Below are 22,894 nucleotides of genomic sequence, written 5' to 3'. Positions count from 1 at the left end.
CGGCCCGGCCGCGTCGCTGTCTCCGGGCAACGGCCGCGGGCAGCGGCCCCGCGGGGCCGCCCTGGGCGTGCCAGGGATGGCACTTAGCAACTACGGTTGTGTCGCCGTGCCTGCTGCACGCATAGAAGATAAAAGTGTGCTTCTTGTCTAAATGGTTATGTTTGTCTGTTCAAACAAATGACAAACAAAAAAGGTGGCATAATAGGAAACTACCAGCCCGTATTTATGTTATAGAAGGTGCCTATAGCAACCTATGTGTTTTGAAGTTCTTTACAGGCACTGTGGTAAAGAGGTTTGGGAGAGATGTGAAGGAAACTGACTCTGTTGCCATGTTCGTCATCAGGATGAGCGTAAGGGACAGCTGAAGTGAAAACATGAAAGTGAGAGAAATATAAGTGAGCAGAGTGCCTGGCAACCAGGGCCTTTGGAGGCAATTTCTCGACAGTGAATCAAGGAAAAGGATCAATAGAGATGGGTAGAGCAAAGATACACTTGAAAAGTGCATCCAAGTAATTCATAGATGACAGCAAAATAACTATCCTTCCAACAGTTGGAGACACACAGCATCAGCATGCTGAATTACTGGAATCAGAAAATACTGCATTAGCAAGGTCAAAGAAATGACATGGGAATCATCTAGATACTATTCATCCTTGGAAAATTGGGAAGATGAAAAATATGATTAATTTATGACTAACATGTCTGACTCATTTTACACATAGATTTAGTATTGTTACCTGCTGGGAATTGTGTGGATCCATTATCCATCAGGTATTGTGAGACTATGGGAAGATCTAGTGACAATGGCTATGCCATTTAGGTGGGAGCCAATTTAAACAAAGCACGACTGGGAGTGCGTCCCTCAGATATCTGTGAAGGAGGTAGAAAATTGAGTCTGCAATGAAAAGACATCGCAAAAAAGATTTTGATGTGGGGATTTAGAAATCACTGTGTTCAGAGATAAATTTTACAGAACAAATGAAATACGAGAACTTGGCTTGGAGAGCAGCAACTGCAACATTTAAAGATTTTGCCTGTGCTTTGCAATGCTAACCAAAGAACTCCCTGTAATGGTTACCAGATGACTAATAAAACACTGGCCTCTTGGGAAAAGTGGCCTGTGCCACTGTAAGTATTGCTGGTTGCATCCATTTCAAGTCCCTATGAAGTTCTGAGCTAGTTTGCTTCACTAGATGGTGCTGCATCCCAAACGGCTGATATTCACATTCATGGAATGCAGAGAGTGCTGTTCTCAAACCAGCAGTACCTAGAAGCTTCAAGGGGAACTTGAGAGACTGGAAACAAGACTGCTGAGTAAAACTTTACATATCTCTAATATTTGGGTAGCAGATGGTGGAGTGAATATAACATTTGCAATCTGGATTAGCTTTTCAGCCATAGAAGCAAACTGAGTCACAGAAAACAATAAGGGAAAGGGAGGATAGCCATTCCCCAGAGGGCAAGATTGCAGAACTATGTAAAGATAAAGCTTTAACCACTGGGAGGTTAGCCAGGGCGTAGTTGGTCAGCCAGCTCATGAAGACTGTTTAGTCTAAAATTCCTGGGTCAGAGTTCGACAGGGTCAAAGTATGCATTGCCTGCTAGGTGGAGGTTTAATGTATGCAGGGCAGTTCTGACCCTCTCAGCCCCCAGGGTGGACCATAGAAAGAAACTACACTACTACAAACACTATAATATGTATGTTATTTCAATTTTGGATGCTTACAATATTGATTCCTATTACACTGTTCTGGGGAAGACTGGAGTTTAAACTTCAGATAGTCTCCATCTAACATTTAGTGTGTTGGACACTTAATTGGGTCCAAAAGTCAAAAAGGCTTATAGATAAATTATTAGAACTTCTTAACTGCAGGAGTGTAGATTCTTCAGAAACATTCAGCTCGTATAACCTGATCTTTACAGAGAAAAGCTTGATGTATACAAAACAGTAAGAGTGATGGCCACTGAAGTTTTAACCATGATAGGATAATTTCGTCAAAAGATAGAGCATACCTGTATGACTTGGAAAGTTTATAGCAATTTTTTGAATTACATTTCGTTAGGGCCCCTACACCCTAAAAATATGTGATCTGTTGATTGGAAGGCTAATGACTGGTAGGTGAACATTTAGATAATTTAGATAATTAGATAATCATTGGTAGGTGAACATTTGGATAGTAATTTGAATTATAGTAACATTAGGGAGAAAGTAGTATAGATTATGGAGCATTGGCATGGACAGGATCCCAAGAAATGGAACTTAGGTAAATCCCCTGACCCAAACAGAGAGGGTATAGCAACCTGTGCTTTAATACCACCAGGTCAGATAGAAGGAAGCTGCCTCAGAAATAGAAGCACCCACAAAGAGTTAACTTAGTAAAAACCCATATAGGAAGTGTCTGCTCTCATGTCGATGGGGCCAAGAGTATGCTTGAGCTGTAAAGGAGGAAAACCTTGCTGTTAACTCATCAAGCTGCCTGCTTACTTCTCATGTGTCTGTTGCACTTGTGTGAACAGCAGTGGTTACTAAGAGCACACAAAGGGGGGAAACACTGTATGATCACAGCAGAGTTGGGCAGGAAGAGTGTTCAGTGATATCTGGGTACAGGGGCTGAGGTAACGTCTGCTGAGCCCTACCTAGTATATCAATCAAAGTTTGTTTCCTATGGATAATTCTGAGATGCATATTCAGATCCCTTTCTAGGATGCTTGTAGCAAATACACACCTGAATTATGGCCCCTATAGACTTTGCTCTTTGATATTCATAGACAAGAGGCAGTCATGGATGCTGTATTACCAGACTTCTGCAGGGTAACTTGACAGTCCCCACAGGTTTGAAAGAGCTTCATTTATGTCATCTCTTCCTTGATGCTTTCAGGAAAAATAGTCTGAGCTGAAATGATTCTGTGCCACCACTTAGTATCTCAGGCTGATAGGCTAATGAAGACACGAGAATTTAAAATAATGCTTAACACACTTATGTACTATATATTCAGAACTGGGATCTGCATTTACTGTACTTGCAGTATGCCTGCCTGGTCTGAAGAGCTAGTGGGAATCCACTTGGGGTAGGATAGTCCCCTTTGAGTGGGAGTGAATTTTGGATTAAAAAAATAGAAGAAAATCTAGAGAAAGAAGCAATAGCAGGTGTGTAGTGATTCTTATGGAGAAATTCACTTCATGAGTTAGTCAAGCAAAACAAGGTCAAGGAAACACAACATCGTATATGACTGTACAGCATTTGCTATTCATATGCTGTAGGGGAATCATATACAATCCAAAGTAATGGCTCTAAGTTACCTGATAAAGCTCCATAAAAAGCCATCATACAGCTGGAAGAAGTGAACTAAGCTGCTGAATGCCAGAAGCACTGGCACTTTATAGATACGAAGAAGTTGTCTGATGGCAGAGGGTAAAATAAGAACTTGTGCTGAGCTTACAAGAGGCAAAACACATGCTGGAGTTAATGTATCTTCCAAATAACTAACTGTACAGGAAGCAGACCTGCAAGCTTCTTGCTATCACCTCCTGTGGCACTTGTCTATACCTATAGCTAATGAGATACATGGGAATCCTGGACCTTTATGGGCAGCTATGAGAGATTATAGTCAGCATTTCTTTCCCACTTCCTTGCTCCTGGGCTGTTTTTGGTAAAGCTGCTTGTGGCTTACTGAAAGCGAGTCTTCAGACTCAGATGCCTTACTTAAATCTGCGTTTTTGATCAAAATTTGTGAATTCCCACCCTTATCTAAGGGCTACTTACTACCTTCCCATAGAAAAGTTATCAAGGACCTAAGAGATACACTGTCCTGTTTTGACAACATTTGTATTTTTTTGCTGTACCATGAAGAAACATGTCCTGAACTAGGAAGCTACATGCCAGATTGCAAAGGTAGGGAAATGTGGAAAGATGGTGGGAATGGATTACTTAGGACACCATACAGCTTTTAAAACAAAGCAGCAGTTCAAGTCTTTTACCGAGACAGTGACACATACTTGTAAAATATTTCGGTGCTCTTCCTGTTAGTGAGCAGTATACAAAATTTATCAGACAATGGCACAGTCTCTGAACTCTGGGACATAGATTAACAATAGCTGAGGCATGTGTGTCTTTTGACAATCAATTTATGATCTTTTAATATATAATGAAAGGAGATCTGGGACAGTTCTAATGCAAGTAAATGCTAAGCTTTTACTTGAAAACAGTTCTTGGCTTCCTTTCTGATCTAGTTTGTCAGTGTTGTACAAGGAAGGGAAAAGAGTGATCAACACACGAAAGAACTGCAGTGACTGAGAACTCTGCCAGTGCCAGGTTCTTACAGAGCTGTGTTCAAGCTTGGGGTGACAGTTGTACTGTCTCCATGTTTCCATTGTATTTATATGAAAGGCTTCAGTGCCAAACTCTAAAGATGACATGAGAGATTTCAAGCTTATAGTATATTAAAGTGGGGTGCTTTTCTTTTAAAATCTAAGTGTGAATGCTCACAAAAAGGTTTTCTATGTTTCCTTTTATGATTGGGAAAATTTTCTTAGGCATATAAATTAATCTCAGTTGACTTGCAGAAAATGGGAGAAATCTGGGAGAAGTGATCTTGTTCAGCTGATTTTTTCCCCCCACTGCAAAGAAAGTGTAGGAGTGTGTAATATTTGTGTGAACAATCTGTGAGATTTGACTCACCCACTCAAGTTGTATTGTTATGCATTAAGTGGGTTAAGCAGTCTTTGGGGAGGGAGGTACAGTAGGGGTTTTATATAGCTGCTTGAGTTTGTAAGAGGTCTGAGATCTTTATTATGGACTTAAGTGGCAAAGGTAGCAGTTGGAAATATGAAAGTCTCCAAAAATGGAAATATTGCTTCGAGGAGAGAGTTTGCCTACAGTTCATGTTATTCTCTTAATTTTTATAAGATATATTTCATTCCAGCTTACAAGTAAATTCTACTCAAGTAGACATCAACTGATGATTAGATTATTTTGCAAAGGCTTCTAGGAACCTGCAGATATTTAATCTGAGAATGTACTATTTTCAGTTCACTAGACAGAGGATGGAGGAAAGTTCATGTCTCACTTAAAGATCTTGTTTCAAATCTCAGGAAGCTGTAGGGGTTCTTCTAAAGAAGCTACACCTAAGGCTAGTTTAGAGCAGCTGTAAAGATATCTTGCAAAAAAGCCCTGTAAATGCCTTGCAATCATAAAAAAGTGAAAGTATGCACAAGATTTTTAGTGATGTGCATGGAAGCTGCATCTTAGAAACATTCTAAAAACATAGAACACTTACATGTATGTATAAAAAAAGCTAGAGAGAGTCCTTAGCTAAAGACAACATCCAATTTATTGAGTGGAGATGGCCAAGGTAGTTTTTTGCCATGAAATGTGAAGTAACAGAGATGGAGCATGTAAATTATTTCTCTTTTAGCTACATTCAGCTTAAACTGATTGCTAGGTAGGCATCTAGTAGTTATATTTGATTTTGGGAAAAAAAATGGTGGCATGTTTTGTTTAAAATACATTTTCTTCATTTCATAAATATCCTCAAGCCAAACATTAAATGAGAGAAAGTATAGTCTATTCCAAGAAATAAATTAGTTCTGAATATCTTCCCAAATTCTCCTGAAGCCAAGTATGACAGTGCATTTTTATTTCTATTCTCCTGATGCACGTTTGCCGTTTATAATTCTGAGCTGCTGCAAATACTGTAGATAGAAATGATCCTGGGGAAATTACACTATTGTCTGTATATATAAGTCCTGAGTAGCCAAATGCATCCTTATCATGTCTCTTTCTCTGTTGTGCATTTGGTCTGGGAGTACTCACAGGATCAAAATAGACTCTTCTAGGAATAAACTATTGGCAACAAAAGGACACCTAAAATAACCTGGTGATGCCCTCCAATATTATTAGATAAATGCATTTCTGTTCAGGACTTTTCTTACTGCATTACAGTATTAATTTTGAAACTTTTTGACACCATTGCTTCCATTTTCCATTCTTACTAGTTTTGCACTTGCTTGCAAGAATATTTCACTCCAAGATCAAAGTAGCTGCTGATTGAGGTTTTTTCAAGCAGCTGACAGAAATTGTTTTGGACAATAGCCTGACCTTGGAATAGGAGATTTAGCAGACTGGAGGTCAGCAATAGAAAATGAGACAATGTGGAAGAGTAGGTTTTTTTGTTGTTGTTAAGCATTGCTTATTCAAGGAAGTAGAAAAAAACCCCTTTCTTTTCACACAGTTATTTTGATTTTTTATCATTTTCAATATTTTAAAAAATATTCTATGTAATTATATTTTCTAGTTAATTTTTAATAATATAAAACATTCTGATCTATGTATTATTTCTAATAATGATGTATGTAATTATGTCATTGTGAACTTTTATCTTAATACTTTAGAATTTTAGAAAATTAAGAACAGGTCATTGTTTTGCGTATTACATACATGTGAAAAGAAAAATAAAATTGTAATCTTTACCCTTTTCTCACTCAGAATTTCAAATTAACAAAAGTGATCAATTGTTTTTCTCTAGATGATGACATGGTAGGAAAAACAGAAAATGCTATTTATACTTTACCATGTTTAACTGATGCAATAATAAAAAGTGGTTAGATCTTGGTCTCACAAATGTAGATGAAACCTTGGTAGCATGTTTTGAAAATTTTACTACAATGCTTTCAGGTGGACATATGGCTCTTCATCTGTTAGATATGGATTCATTAAAATAGCTGGTTTTTTACTCAGTGGATCCACTTCATATACTCTGGCATATTTATTACATTTAGAGACAAAACCGTGGTATTTACCTTTGTAGAAGCAAAGTAAATGGGTAGATTGTATTCCTTCTTCTGTATTGTTAGCAATAGACTTGCTTCATAAATTATCCTTAAAGAAGAAAATTTTGTTATGCTGTACCTATATAATTCCATTATAAGGCTGACAGAATGGTTCCTTGGAGAAGGCAGATAGAACTTCTGTGAAGTAAAGTATTATACATTCATCTGGGTTAGCACAAAAAATAACTTAGATATAATTTTGTCATCAGAAACATAATCACTAGGTTTAAAATATGAATAAAAACATTCCATGATAATTTGGAGGTGCGTCTACATTAGTTTGGTTGTGATCAAGAGCACATTTTTGTAGTATTGTATGTTACCGAATTATCTTGAGTGCATGGGCTGGACTGCCTCTGAATGAACCTAAGCTGAAGTGTGCACTCCACAAGTACATCTGACATTCTCCATCTGATACCAGACATTCAGTCTCCAGGAACAGACTAGGTAAAACCCACAAAATGTGCATGATGTGCATATCTGGTCCCTGTGACGAGTTGTTTCACAGTACAGATCTGCTCTGATTACACTATTTTTCTTGTTAACGTAGACATAGACTACTTTGGTAACTGAGAAAAAAATTTCTTTTGAAGCAGGATAGAAACTAATTATGCCATTTCTGGAGAATTGTTTTTTAAAATATCTACACTTGAAGACAGCCTAAGACATGACTGCTATCTCCACTTTGCAGACAGAGGAGAGGGAAATGCTTACAAACTTTAAGCCACAATTTTTTACTTGTTGCAGAACTATATCTTCTGTTTGTCTTCAAGAGGTGAAGATTTTTAGTGACTCCTCAGTACTATTAACACTAAAACTGCAGTGATTACACATACCTAACCAAACATGCCAGTGCATTGTGAATGGTATCATATCAGGTTAAAATTTATAAATAAGGAACTTATTATGGGTTTTCTGGAGGGACCATGCATATCTTCTGTTTGTCTTCAAGAGGTGAAGATTTTTAGTGACTCCTCAGTACTATTAACACTAAAACTGCAGTGATTACACATACCTAACCAAACATGCCAGTGCATTGTGAATGGTATCATATCAGGTTAAAATTTATAAATAAGGCCTTTGCCCTATTTTGTTCATCTCATGATTTTAGTTAAGAAAAAAGGACCTTTTAATAAAGCTTTGTTACAAAGACTGTTCTCCAACTCTAGAATAACAACATCCTTTTCTTTATATCTTTGGTTTATTTCCTTAAAATTATAAACTTAATGGATCATGTACTTCCCATGTTTTCTAGGCTACCTTCCATAGGCCATCTACATGGAAATGCTCAGCCAGAAACCACTGTGTCTGCGCGGCTCGGCAGGTAGGCAGCAGATCAGTCACTGACTGTGGGACTCAGTGTGATGGCTCTGTTCACACTGTTTCATTACAATAATTTTCAGGGGCTGAGACAATAGACAGCCTGCCCTTACCATGCAGCAGATATGCATGGTCCCTCCAGAAAACCCATAATAAGTTCCTTAAAACGCATGTCTGAGAGTAATCACTCCTGTTTGTTCAGCTGTCCCAGCAATACCCACCTAGCCTTTTTCAGCATTTATATTATCTGTAGTTTGTAGAAGTCTGATCATTCAGGGACAGTGAAGATTGGTGTATTTTCAGGAAAGCATAAGAAGAAAAGGAAATTATTTGATCGGAGCCATAATGCCAAATTCCCATTTCAGTGAGAGGTCAGATGACTGTTCCCAGTTCTGACCTGACACCAGATGCAGCATCTGAGCCAGCTCTAATCAGGCTTAGCCACTTGGCATAGCACTGATCAGTGTGGAAATACCAAAACAATGTAACTACAGCAGCAGGATGTACCAGCACAGTCTGTCTCCAGACTCAGTGTATCTGGGACTACGCTGTGTACTTCTGATCGGGTGCTACTTTGCATAGTGTGGGTGCACATTTAATGGCCAGAATTCACAGTACCACAGGTGTACAGAGTGAAGGATCTGGGAATGTACAGGCATGGAGATGACAAAAGGGGAGAGACTATTGTTAATGGGATGCAGAAACTGTGATTTGCCTTGGAAAGCTCAAGTGTTGTAAGATGTGGTATTTGGCATACAGGGAGCAGGAAGCATAGCAGATGAGAGTACAACTTTTGTTACAGTTGTACAGGACGGAAAAGAGCATGTGACTGGTACTCTCTTTTCAGGGCAGAAGAGGAGGGAGCCCAGACAGAATACAGATATTCACAGAAAGCACTGGACAAGAAGGCAGAGACAGAACAAAGGACATGAGAGGAAAGGGAAATGGTCTGCAGCATCCTAAGTGCCTGTGATGTTTAAGAGTAGAGTCCTCAGGAGGCCAGTTTTTCCTTAAGAGGAAAAAAAATCATGCCTTTAACACTGGTCTCTCCATAGGTCTCTCAAGTACATCTCCAGAGGTTGCTCAGGATAGTGACAGTCTGGACAGAAGATGAAAATACATGAAAAATTAAAAATAATACCTTCTTCAGAATCCTAAAAGAGATACTTTCACTTTCATATGTTTGTTGTGGTCAGGGGTTTTGGGCAAAGAAAAGGATAAAGTTAGCTGTGGCAACTTTAGTCCCTAGCCTCTATTTTGCAGATCTAAAGTTGAATAAACTTACCTTTGACAACAGCAACACTGACTAGTATGTAGCTCCAGCTCCATGCCTGATGGTGCTGGCTGTCTTCAGATATTAAAATGGGAGCTCCAGGCTCATTTTCTAGAGAAAAGAGCCTTGATTCTCAAGGTGGTTTTTTGGTGTTTTGGTGGGGAGGGGGAGCTGTGAAGGGGCTGGTTGATTGGTTTAGGGATCTTTTTTTTCTTATGTTTGGAAAAGCTTTTGCACTGTTTAAAATTAAAAATTAAGACTTCTAGCAGAGGCACGTGTGGTGGCTAACCTTACTGCTCCTACAGTTTCCATTATCTGAGCTGTTCTTTGGAGCAGTAACTGAAATAGAAGGCAGGGAGTGGGAGTGCTGGATGGGAAGGTGAAGGGCCCTGGCAGATCCCTGCAGTGCAGGTGGAGCTCCCTCGAGCCTCTGACTTATATTTTCTGAGTCAGAGAATTAAGGGTTGATGGTGGCAATTATGTATGCTGGGTACAACAGAGATCTGAGATAAAGAGGTAATGGTCCTGCTTATAATAAGAGAAAGGCAGCAGCTGAGAGCAATAGAAGAAGAAAGCAAGAAGAAAGAAAAAACATTAAGTGGGAGTAAGTCAAGGCATACATTTTAGCAATGGTGCTGGAATTTCAGGTCTTTAAACTCCTTTGACAGGTGATACTTCCTCGCTGGGACTCTGTAGCTATTAATATGGAAGCGAGACATTAAAAAGGAGAGAGACAGTCTGGTGCTTAGACCCTGAGAAGTTTGCAGACAGGGAGCTGTGGGAAACTTCTTCAAGGAAAAGTGCTTTGTCCTGAGGCTATAAGTGGTGAAACATATTTTCAGGGTTGTTCCTAAGCAAAGGGACCTTGGGAGGTTCAAACCAGAATGATCTCCTCTCCATAAGTGAGCTGTAAAAGGTCCCAGTGTGTTTTGGAAGGCTTGAAGATGTTGCTGTTTGTGTCATAGGATGACTTTTCAGGTTCACCCTGTTGGATTCTGGATGATTTGGTAACACCTACACTACACTTCTCTTACAGCCCAGGGATGTCTCTGTACTTTATTAACTTTCTCAGTAATATATTTGTTACCCAGCTTTGGCCTGGTGACTGCATTTTGTGTTAATTTTTTAAAAATGATTTCATTTTACTTTTCTATTTTTTTTAATTTGCCATCTAATGTGAGGTGATTACTGCATTTTAATAAGTGAAATTGCTATAGCATTTTGGAAGTAAACAGTAGTTTACTTCCAAAATGATATCAGTAGTTAGGCTGAATCCAATTCCCATTAAAAGGCCAATTACCCAATGGCAGGTCACCTGTGGAGTTAAAAAATATCAACAGTAGCCTGAAGCTATTCAACACTGTAGTATTCAGTGAGTAGATAAATTTGTTAGACTTCATACTAATAGTTCCTCGGGCATCATTATTATATAAATTTGCTCCTTGTGGTTTTTTCTATGAATTCCTGTAGCACCTCTATTATAATAATTTGGTACATCTCTATCATTTACTTTGACTGTTATTTTCAAGTTGTAATACCTCAAAAGTAGACACAATTAGATTACTGAAAAATGCAAACCACAAGAGATATTTATAAAGAGAAAAAAGAAAATACAAACTAATGGCTAGTTCAACCTTCATTAAATACAAAATGCAATAATTATGGTAAGGTTTCCAAGTTCCTTAAGTGTCCTGTGTTGCCTAAGGCCTTTTTTCCAACCCTAGAGCTGTGCAGCCCCTGCATTTAATGTGCACGATAACTTTTCAGAGGAAAGAAGATTTTGGCATTTACAGGTGCATATGCATTAGGTAAAACAATCCCCAGTAAGGGGTGAGTGAAGTTCTCCAGATAATTTCTACCTCAGTAGGACCTGCAGGACTTAGAAATGCAGTGATTTCTGAATGCCCTTGTAAAAGTCACTCTCATGTCAGAAAAATTTTTATTTTATCTCAACTCAATTTACCCTGTTCAACACTTCAGGCATCTTTTCTTTAGCAGTTATTGGACATCCACACTATCATTAGTGCACACTATCAGGATGTTCTAGTGCAAAGCGCTAAAAAGCATCAAGGTAAATGATTGCATCACTCCAGAAGACATTATCGTTATCAATTTAAAAACTATTCACAGTGCCTGCCACATGAGTATGAATAGAATAAACTGATGCAAAACAAATACCTTAATTTTACTTCTCTAGTTTTTGAGAAACGGGAAATACAAAAGCATACAAAAGGAAATTAGAACATCCAGCACTCTTGGTAATAATTATCATAGGCATTTGAAAAACAGGCACACAGAAAAGGATATGTGCAGAGTCAGAGACTGCAGTGACCTCCCACACTGCCAAGTTCTTTAGAATTACTGAAATTATAAACAAAGTAAAAGCTCTTCTTTCCCAAACAGCCGCCTCGATGTCACTTGTTTCCACATTCTGGCTTCTGTCGTTGCAGCCCACACTTTCTCTGTTGCTAAGTGCTTTAGGCTTCTGCAATATGTTCCAGCAGCTCTCTGTTTCTCTCATATCTCCAAACATGCTATCATCTGAGAGCAGAATGTCTAGGTTTATCTGACATGGCAAAAAAATAAAGATTAAACAGTACAAATTACAGATTCTTAAAGAACACTAAAATTTTCCATCTGAAAAGCTTATCTCCATAATCTTGCATGTCATTTCATAATATGTTGTTAGAACATGTTTTCAATTCACAGTAGGATATGTGAGGGATGAGGGCACATTATGGCTTCTGGGAGCAGCTGTAACTAAATCTTGACTGTAAGTGACAATAGCAGCACAGAGCACCGGGTACTTGCAGACGCTTACATCAGTGCTGCCACTGAGTTATGCAAATAAAGAAGCTCATAAATAAATGGAAATCATAGGAAAAGTGGGGGGGAAAAAAGACAATACAACAGTTAAGAATGTATATAATTTTGTAATTATATTGGTAAATGTCGACTGTTACATCTTTCATCATTCTGGCTTAAACACTGGTTTCTTCTACCCTCATAGCAGGCACATAGTAGTTTCCATTCAGGAGAGAATGACATTGTCACTGTTATTCACCCAGCTATGTCTGCCTTTTTTTGTTTTGGTGAGTAGGCATCTTACTGAGTGCAGTTTTCAGCCTATGTGCATTTACCCACCCTGGGATACAAATCCACAACTCTCCCTATATCCTTAGCTACAGTAACAGCGTACCTACTATTGTGATTGCTGGCAGGTTTTGATTTATGTCTTTCATTCAAGTTAAGATGAGCAACATTAGCTCTTTAATAGTGATTAGAAAGCTGTCTTTAGTGATTAAAGGGCTAACATATATAATTGTGTGGGCACCCCATTGCCAGATATGAGAAACATTCTAGGTACATATTTAGGTTAAATTTGGCATTTCCCAAAGCCAGCTTAAGGTATAGAAAAAAGTAAGCAGTATTTTCAGAAGAAATTAATTCAGCACATAAGGACTGGATTGGTAGAATGAAATAGTTGATACTAAGACACCTCATTTTTCCATCATATTGTTTTGGGGGTTTATTCTAGATTATATTTAGCCCGGTCACTGGAGCCAAACACCTCCGCTATACATGTGTTTCAAAGCTTTCTGAGAAGAAGTGTTAGGTATGTGCTAGAGGACCTTGTGATGATGCAGCTTACATGTTATTTTGGAACTTCTTGTCCCCATTAGCACTAGGGTGCATGTGGAGCAGATTGGAAACCGAGCTTCTCTTTCCATTTCCTCCTGAAGGAATTTGGCTTTTATGCACCAAAACCACTTTGGGAACTGAAACAACACATGCTAAGTGAAGACAATGACAAAATTTTACCCCAAACCACACTGTTGCTTTGAAACTAACTGCTAATGTGGACACAGCCTTCTTTGACAGCTAATGAGGGAGCAATCTGCAGGTTCTGCTAGGGCCTAGGAGAGAAGATCAGCTGCTTTAGGCTGAATCTCTTCCCTCCATACAGACCACCTTTCAATATCACTGCAGGTGATACTGAAATCAATACAAGATATCAATACAAGAATATCAATCAATACAAAAATATCAATATTCTTGCTCTTCTATTCTCTGTATTCTTTTTCCCACCCATTCTCATCTTGGAAAAGGTACCTGGCCTGCCCCATTTCCACCCACGTGGAAGATGCAGGAAGTGACCTGTGGCTGCAAAAATTATGCAAGATGTAGAATGAGGACCAACAGCTGCCTGAGACATGAGCATGAAGATACCATAGCCAAAAAGAAGTGAGAAAAGAGTATCTCTAGAGTTAGGTGAGCATATACAGGTTGGTAGAGAGGGGTGTCAAAGCCCCATGACTTCCAAAGCTCTGCTGCTTGTTTTTTATACTTCAGCCTCCTAGAAAATAACTGGCAGTTTACAGTACCCTAACATTTCCCTGAAACAAAACAAAAAAAAATACCCCTCCCAGTGTCCCCATTTTGGATTCTGAAATAGCTCACTTGCTACTGCTGCAAATTTAGATTAACCACACAAATACAAAATTTCTGAAACCATGTTTCAGCAAGATGCTTTCCCTCTGCCTCCCCACACAGAGGGTAAGAGAAATTCTTTTTAAATCTGTCTGGTTTCTCTGGGTTCCTGGGCCTCTTTTTTTCCTCCAGACATGTTCTTTTAATAACTGTGTGCTGAGACAAGAGGTATCATGCCTCTGCCTTCATTCCTTCATTTAGTCTGTGCCTGAGACCAAAGCTGGTAACTACTCTTTTCCTTAATCAAAACCTGGGATGGGATGTTCTTTGCTTGACATCTTAAAAGCTTCTTTTAAGGTGAGGAGGGTTGGGGTTAGGACACCCTCCTCTCTACCCTAGCATTAAATGGCCTGGTTTATTTTAAAGCAGAGAACAGTACCAGTCAAGCTAGGGAATATGCAGCAAATAACAACTATAAAGCAGTGAAAGAGTCAGCTGAAAAGCACGCTTCATCCCTTACCACCCAGACAAATTAATGGCACAGCCCCCACCAACTGTGTAAGGAGCGACACATAGCCCCTGCATCACTCTACTTCCTGCTTCTTTTCCCCTGAAGTGCTGGTTAAACTAAGCAGATTTTACAATGTAGTCATGTGCTCCACTTGCTAATAATCAGCTAAGTGTAAATATCAACACATTGCTGCAGAGAAGCTCAAATGTCATCGTAAACATTCCCTTGGATCACTTCAGCTTTGTGGGGGACAGAGAGAACAAAGGTGCCAGAGGACAAACAGCCGCCCTACAGCAAGCATGGAAGAGCAGAAAGGAGAGAGGCAACACAATGAGAAGAGAGCTGGTAAAGCTAGAGTCATCTGGAGTGTAGCAAAGGAGTGCCCTACAGAGCAGCTACAGATCTACACAAGGTGATAGCAGCAAAACAATTTTCAAAATTTTTCAATGTAGAAGCAGACAAACAGAAGCATTAGCAGAAACAGTTTTGAATTTAGCTGACAAGGGTCAAAAGCAAGAAGTATTCACACACTTCATCAACTAGCATCCAATTAAAACAAAACCAAAAAAAATAAACCCCCAGCTATAAGGGACAGGTGTCTGACATCTTTGCTGACATGATCCTATGAAGGGCAAGGCATAAGAGGCAGGAATTACCTGTATCTCATATGTAAGGAGATCAACCTAGGAAGCATGGAGATGTTGTATTGAAGTGCTGTGCTTGCTACAATTGCAGAAAGGAAACTCTCTCCTTCCCTTATAACAACTAGAAATGGGTCTTTAAGGGCAGTATATACAAATGCAGTGCATTCCATGAACTCTATTCTTGGTATGTTACTAAGATACAACTGTTTCTATGGAGAGCCTATTGGTGGGCAAAATAAACTGTTTTGATGAATTATAAAAAAGGTAAATTAATATTTCAAAACAAAATATTGAATGAAGCTAATGAGATTAAAAGATTAAATCACACCAATATAAAATTTCAAGTACATTTTTTTTTCTTTTTTTAATTTCTACTAGACATTTATCCTAAATTCTGTATGGTCTATAAACTGATATAAATTACTATCTGTCCTGCAAAATACTTAACTAATTCTAAAGCCATGCATGTAGTAGTGGCTACAGAAGCTCAACTGAATTCCAACCGAATTTTTGTTTGTTTTTAAAAAGTAAGTATAATCGTGCAGTAATTTACTGTGAGTATAAGTATCTGCATGGCCAGGAATATGCCATGTTGTGAAGAAAAGAGCTTTGAAATGAAGAATGGTAAAGTAAAGAAGGAAAGAACAAATAAGTATGTTAAATAAAGTTCACAATTTAATTTTAACATGCTTCTGTGTAACAGTTAGACTCCACAGATGACAGCTAATAGATATGTGGGGGACTATGGCATTCCTGCTTCTTTTTTGTTTATAGCTCTAATTATTTTATGCTGTGCTGAAACAGAACTTGAAAAATGCTGTGCTTGACTTAGAGAATAGTTTAGTTGATCAATCAGCAATTTGGCAAAGCAAGCAGCTACACAAAAAGAAATTGGTGAGGAATTCCATACTTAAATAACTTGGAATTTATGAGTGGCATCTTCTTTTTTTTTATCCTTACAACCGAAGAAATTATTAGCTCAGTTGAAGATGCACTTTGCTATTTTCAGTGTCAGAAAAATTCTATAGGTTCCATATAATTTTAATCAATTGTCTTATTCAACCTTAAATGCACATGTAGCTATGTAAAATTTATCACTGTTACCTAAGAGGAAGCATTTCTTTCAATGAGCAGATAGGAGCTGTCATCTATATTCTTCTGGTTTTATGCCACCCTTTTTTCTCTCTCACTTGGATGGAGTCTTCCAAATCTAGCACCAACATATAAATACACACATGGCTGCCTACAGCAAAATTCATAGGACAGCAAAAATTAGTTAAGAAAAGCCTGACTGATCTAGCTGTTGCAATTAAAAAAATTATTACAGACCTCAGCACTTTGTCCCTGCCATGTGCCAGAGGGTACCCTCCCTAGGAGGTGTGTCAGAAGAAACTACAGGCATCTGACTCACCTGCCTCTATGTCCTCACTGTTGGTTAAAGCTACTTGCCACACTATACAGGGAAATAGGTATGGTTCTGTCTCCTCTCCCTCGGGGTGTAACAACTTTCTGCAGAAGGGTAAGGCAACTAGCTGGGGCAATTAAAAAATAACATTTCAATTCTACCTATCTTCCCTGCATAGTTAGTATTGTTACGATTATAAAACAGTAAAAGCCTTTGGCCTAGACTCACAGACAAAGCACTACATCTACTTACTTCCTAATTTCCTGAATTTGTTTTCCATATCTTCTCTCTTGCATTTTGTTTCATCCATCCCAGCTCTCCTCCTGTTCCCCTTCTCTATCTGTAGTGCTTGTTTTGCAAATGCTATCTCCTACTGACATCTCAAAAGCTGCCATTATAAATTTCAAAGTAGTCAGGCAACCAGCTGCCAGTGCACAAAAAACTCCAAAATGTAGTTGATCTGAGCATGCACAGGGATCTCCAGAATATATAAGTCTCTGCACATGAACAATATATCATATACCCTTGACCTGTGGCATACAGAAAACAATGGGTTTTCTGTATGGGCACTCAGTTCTTGCTGAGGTAGCCTATGTTTCCCTCAGTTAATTTCATTCTATTCCCAGATTTCCTGTGTCTCATTTTGTTTCATTCACTATGCACACTGGTTCTATTTTCATGTGCCTTTTCTGATACTCTAAGTTGGATCTTAGTTCTGTTCCCACTTCTTTTATTCCCATGTCTCTCTACACCTTCCTGTCCAGCATTAAAAAGAGAAATTTGAGAATGATCTGGTTTCATCTTCACTGGAACAGCTACCATCTTTGCTAGAACAAACTTAAGTTTTATGTAACAGTATTACAGGAAAGTAACCAGCTGTCATGACTGAAAAAATTTCATTTAAGTCCCGAAACACTCTGGAGAGAGCAACCATTACAATAAGGAAAAACCAAGATGTTTGACACCTAAAGTCTTGTAACTGCAGGAGTCTCTGTGTATTTTGTGCTTTAATTTCAAATCCACTAAGTAGTTTGAATTGGCAATGATACAAAGGTTCTGGGACTCACTAATCAATTCAGTGAATAATGACTTTCTGTGAAGCAATTTACTTGCCATGAAGAAGCTATTCTGTCTGAGACATTGAACCTGCATAAAAGAAATAGAGAAGAATAGGAGCCTCTTCCCCTGCCATTTCAGATTTGTTTCATAGAGAATAGTATCTCAGAATGGTACCTGAAAGGGACAAGCAGCAGAGATGTGCACATACAAGTGACCAGTTCTCATTATCTGCAGATCTTCATTGTTCACTACCTTTAGTCTCCAACAAAAAATGTAAACAAACAAGCAAAAATATTTCACTAGGCTAGAGTTTTATAGTGATATATTGTCCAAGACACAAACCTCATTTTTCAGACAATTTACAGAAAATACCTCACCATTTTCTATCTGAGTATGGTAATTGACCTAGTTGAAGTAGGCTTAATATCTTTTGTTTTGAAAAGCAGGATGTCCTGTCTTTCAGAGCAGTAGTAGAGAAATAAAGGAGTGTCTAGTGTTTGTTTGCAAATCCAGGCAGAACTGTACAAAAAGGCGCTGTCTCCATGCTATTTACTTCCTTCTACAAGGACTAAGCTGACTCTTGCTGAAGTCAATGGAAAGACTTCATTTACATTAGCTGGAGGAATCTCCATCTGGAAGAAGAAAACAGTAAAGAAAAAACAAGCAATGAAACTAGATTTTCCACTTAAACAGTGCTCCAGATCAAAAAATATATACACAACTGGTAAATACTTTGTATGTACAAATACCACAAATGCCAGGTATAAATAAAAGCATCAATTCTGATATTGTAAAGATACTGAAATCATTATCTACATGACTGATAAATATTCTTCAAAATTTAGAGATGCAAGGTGTGAGGAAATGAGAAGCAGTATTTAAGTAGCATTGTGACAGGATATTGTGATGTTACATATAGGAATTAAAAGGTTTAGCAATATAAAGGAAGAAAACAGTGACAATATGTCATATGTATATATCATGTCATACATTACAAATATTTATATGCTAAAAAAATGACAATGTTGAGATAGGAAATAAGCACAGGTACTGTGCTTAGTCTTCTGGTAATTTCTGCAGCACTTAATCAGTCTCCAAACACCTGTATAGCTAAGCAAATTAAAATCTCAAATGTAGATAATGTAGATTATACCCACTATTTTCACTTAGATAACTCTTTCCTGCTTGTCAAAAATGAGGTTTACAAGAACAAATAGCAACTTTCCACAATGTGTCTATGTGGAAATATACACAGCTAAAGCAAAGTGCAACTAAAACAATGACCAGCTCCCAGTTAGAGAAATCATGGTAGAGATGGCTACAGCTCAGCAGAAGTATACCCCTATTTGCTTCTTTCAAGGGGTACCTCCTTCGTGTTACTACTTCCTGCTTACATTCATCAGAAAGGAAGGGGTTTGGTCGTCCAGTGAGGTAATAGAATTGTATTGTATTTAGCCTAGAGGTCTTGTACTAAATCCAAGTAACCTAGAAACACTTCATATGAATAGCAGCTTGATGTAAGAAAGCAATAAACTGTCTTAATTTGATTATTTTAAATGGATTGGAGTTTTGCGTAGGTGGAAGACAATCATTACAGAAAGAAGTGCTACACAGACTAACATATAAATAGCTCATGCTGTGAGGAGAACAATAGCACTGTTTCTTTTCTCAGAGCACAGATACAATTAGTTAGAGGATATTGCATTCTTCAGAAATTTTTGGCATCCAATAGAAAAAAACAATTGCATTTCAAAACAGAATATTGTATTTGGAAACCACTTCCTCTTTTAATAACCTGCCAAGGCTTTCAGTCCTTCCCCTGCAAATGAACACATCCCTTGTAGTTTAGCACAATGCTTTCCCACACTGCTGCTGATTGCGAGGTCGCTGACTCCTGATGCAGTGACACAGAATCTTGAGCTTGCCTCTTGGCAGGGAAGTAACTGCTTTCCACATACATTGTGTTAAAATGCATGTTTCTGTAGGGTTTCTGTCTACCGTTATATGAACTCCACTGATTTACCTCCCATACTTTTACTGTCACAGAATAACTACATACTTTCATTGAAGAAATGTAAAGGTAAAGCCAAAACGTTCATTTTCAAAGCAGGAAATCTCAGTTCCCTGACAGTACTGTATTCCTACTGATTGATTTAGATTCAAATGGCTGATGTAGATTTAATCAGATTGTCCAGTGGCAATAATTCATTCCATGTGACCTGGGTGTACTCCATTCTCGCTGGATTAGAGAGAAGACCTATTGTGCTCACCAGCCAATCCATCTTAAAACTAGTTTAAAATATTAATAATCATGGTTGGTTAGATGGAAATATGATTGATTGCTACATAATCCTCTAAATAATAAAACAAATCAATAGCTATAGTTATAAAACTAGACTAATGGGATAAATCAATCAAAACCAGTGCCTACATTTCAAACTTAAGCCTGTCACTGTCTTCCTTCAGCACTGTTTTTTGCCCAGATGTGAAAATCTTCATTTGAGGTCATGAAGTGGTGACAGATACAAAGGCCAAATGGATATCAAGTGTTCTTCCCTCTTAAAAATTCATTATTCTCCCCATTACAAGTGGAAAACCCTAAAATACTCTAATTACACTGCAATCAGTCTTGACCCCCCTTATTTCTTGACTCAACTGCTCATTTTTTTAGTTTCTTCTTTATTTGTAATAATTTCTTTTCCTGTAATAACAGAAGTATCAACAGCAGACGTATGAATCAAGTAAAATGAACGTATTTTACTGATGTTTTAAATATATAAAAACATGGCTTCATAAACTTCTAACCCACGTTCTCTCTGTATTCAGAACAGCATTTACTTGGATGTGCTGCAATAAATGGACATGCTGCACTCCTTACTGTGCTGTCTCAGAAACTTGTTTTACAAACCATGCACATAATAAACTTGCACACTATCATTTCTAATGTTACTACATACCCAAAATAGCCTTCAAATTGAATGAGATAAAACAAAACATACATCATCTACTTAGAATTCAAAGATCAGGAGAACTGGTAGGTCTAGCAGGAACTGGTAGGTCCTGAGCTTTAAAGGAGATCTGTAAGGGGTATCTTTGCATTACCAGAAAGTTCAAAGCTTGAGTGTCTGCTTTCTCTGTGTTATTAAAAATCCCACAAGTTTTGCAAATGTAAGGTAGCTATCCTACATCTTGAAAACATGCAAAAATACCACGGTAATCATGTTTAGTCTGTATAAACAGAACATTTGTTTCTGAGTCATATTTACTTCTTTTTATCGTAAACCGATTTCACTAGAAATTTACATCGGCATGAGCAAAGTGAATTTCTGTGCATTTAAGAAGTGGTTTCATGTTTGCACTCCTTTTTTAGGCAAGAGCAATTGACTTCTGTTTACTGGGAAACATACTTGTCTGTGTTCTGGTTTGCTTGTGCTGTTGGAAGGGTCAACAGAGCTGGAAGCAGGGGAATTTTCAGCTGGCACTGCTCCTGTGAAGGCAGCTCCCACTTGGCCTTACTGTGGAGAAGGCCTGGCTCGAATAAGCTGCACACAGTTTCTTAAGATCAGGGGCTTACTGCTGCAAATGAAAATGTTCTCTAGTCTCCACCTATACACAGCCAAGTACAGACGTGCCTGCAGAATGAAGCAGTTTTGGCCTCACTCAGCATCCACAAGGAGTGTGGGGAAGTTGAGACCCACATGCAGACCCTGGTCTGCATGAAGATGGAAAAAGGCCCCGTGACACTGAATTTGAACTGACAAAAGCAAGAGAGCAGCTAGGCAGCAAGGATAAGCAGATGGCCAAAGGGAAAAAAAGCAACCCATTTTCAAATTCTGGCCCAAGTGACCTATGCCCTGGTACTTTAAGTTCAAAACCATGTCACTAAAATCAGCTCAGATTTGGCCTTCCTGACACATCTTGTTCTTTGTGAGATGGAAATGTGAAAAACCATAGTACAGAACAGCTGGCTTTCACCAAGCTAGCTTTCACCTTCTAGGTCTCGTTCAGTTACACACAAAGCCCAAGAAATTTAGGGCTGGAAAGGGCTGAGAAGTAAGAAAACACAGACTGGATCACTTTGAGAGGAAAAAGATTCTAAGCGCAAGAAGGCAGCGTGGTTGGCGCTGTCAGAGCGATCACAAGGAGGACATGGGGGATGGTACAGGCACCGTTGAATGCAGGAGACAAAGGAAAGAAAACACCACAAGAATAAATACGGTAAACATGAATTAGAAATTGTTCTAATGAGACACCCGGCTTCCCTGAACTTCGGTTACTAATGCGCCAGCCGTAGGAAGGGGGAGCAGGGGGATGCCTGAGAGATGAGCTAAATCGCCCTGCAAACCCAAGCGGAAACGCTGCCAAGGAACCGGTAAAATGAAGAGAGCAAATGCCCCTTTTCTACCCACTCGAAACGGCTCGGGGAGACCCCTCGGACGGCCAGCAGCACGCAGGGCCCCGGGGCGGCTTCCCGGGAGCCTCTGCCGATGAGACCCACTTCCTCCCGCGGGAGGAGGCGGCCGCGCAGGGCCGCTGGAGGATCGGCGAACCGCAGCAGCGCCCCACTCGGCTCGGCGCGGCCGGGCTGCCCCGCAGCGGGGCGGGCGGCCCAGAAAAGCACTGCGGCAACCCCCGCTCCCCGCGCCGCCGCTCGGGGCATTCCCCGCGCTCCGCCCTGACCCCCCCGCTCCCCGCGCAGCCGCCGGCTCAGCCGGGGCCGCCCCGGCCGCCAGGTGTCGCCGGCGCACGGGCGTCCCCGCGGCCCCTCCTGCGCCCGGAGCCGGCGGGGCTGGCTCAGTGCGAGCGGGCGGAGGCGTCAGCCCGCAGCGGGGACGCGCAGCCCAGCCCGGCTCGCCTCGGCTTGCCCCTTCCTCGCACACCCCCGCGGCCCGGCTCGGCTGACGCTCTCGGCACCGCCAGCGGCCGGCCGGGCGGCTCCCGGGCACGGCCTGCGGCCGCTCTCCGGTGGCGGCGGCGGGGAGCCGTGGCGAGGAGAAAGCTGCTGCTGCGGCGGCGGCGGCGGGGGGAGCAGCCATGTTGGAGCGGGGAATAAAGTGACTTTCCTCGGGGAGGGAGCGAGACCGGCGGTCCGGCGAAGGCTCTCGGGCGACGAGGGGAGGGGGGTTTCGGCTCCCGGCGGCCGGATACCGCTCCTAGGCGGAGGAGAAGGGGAAGGAGAAGGGGCAAAGGAACCGCCCCCGGACCCGCGGAGCTCCGGTGCTGCTGGTGAGTTGCGGCTGCTCATTGTCTCCCGGCCCAGGGGTGCGGGTCCGGCTCGCACCCGGTGGGGTGTTGGCTCTCGGCCTGCGGTGCGCGGGACGTCGCGGGGGGTGAGCTGACAGCGCGGCCCCGGAGCAGGGGGGAAGTGATGGTGGCGGTAGGAGAGCGCCCCGCCAGAGGGCCGGGGACTGCCCGGAGAGCC

General features: G+C 40.3%; 1 protein-coding gene and 1 long non-coding RNA gene across 7 annotated transcripts; one reads left to right on the top strand and one right to left on the bottom strand.

Moving 5' to 3' along the window:
• The first annotated feature begins 11 nt into the window (after positions 1-11).
• LOC146763496 (uncharacterized) lies at positions 12-9,449 on the top strand. The gene is made up of 2 exons (XR_014951761.1): positions 12-8,153; positions 8,997-9,449. It is a non-coding gene; the product is annotated as an uncharacterized LOC146763496 (long non-coding RNA).
• Positions 9,450-11,344: 1,895 nt separating this feature from the next.
• On the bottom strand, positions 11,345-22,508 carry LOC110469383 (uncharacterized). Of its 6 annotated transcripts, none has more exons than XR_014951758.1 (2): positions 21,882-22,022; positions 11,345-18,104 (listed from the first exon to the last, which is right to left on the bottom strand). XR_014951758.1 is itself a non-coding variant. In XM_085568235.1 (2 exons), exons 1-2 carry the CDS (start codon positions 22,506-22,508, stop codon positions 11,608-11,610), a joined length of 1,008 nt encoding a protein of 335 aa, XP_085424361.1. In that variant the 3' UTR covers positions 11,345-11,607. The 6 variants fall into 6 exon arrangements, 1 of the variants encoding a protein (XP_085424361.1); XR_014951760.1 differs by having other exon boundaries at positions 11,345-13,201; positions 21,882-22,018; XM_085568235.1 differs by having other exon boundaries at positions 11,345-11,988; positions 21,882-22,508.
• Between the last annotated feature and the right edge of the window lie 386 nt (positions 22,509-22,894).

This window comes from Lonchura striata, chromosome 1A (assembly GCF_050655825.1).
Source record: "Lonchura striata isolate lonStrDom1 chromosome 1A, ASM5065582v1, whole genome shotgun sequence".
Classification (NCBI taxonomy): domain Eukaryota; kingdom Metazoa; phylum Chordata; class Aves; order Passeriformes; family Estrildidae; genus Lonchura; species Lonchura striata.
The sequence above is the reverse complement of the archived record's forward strand: the minus strand, read 5'-3'. Positions and strand labels throughout refer to the sequence as shown.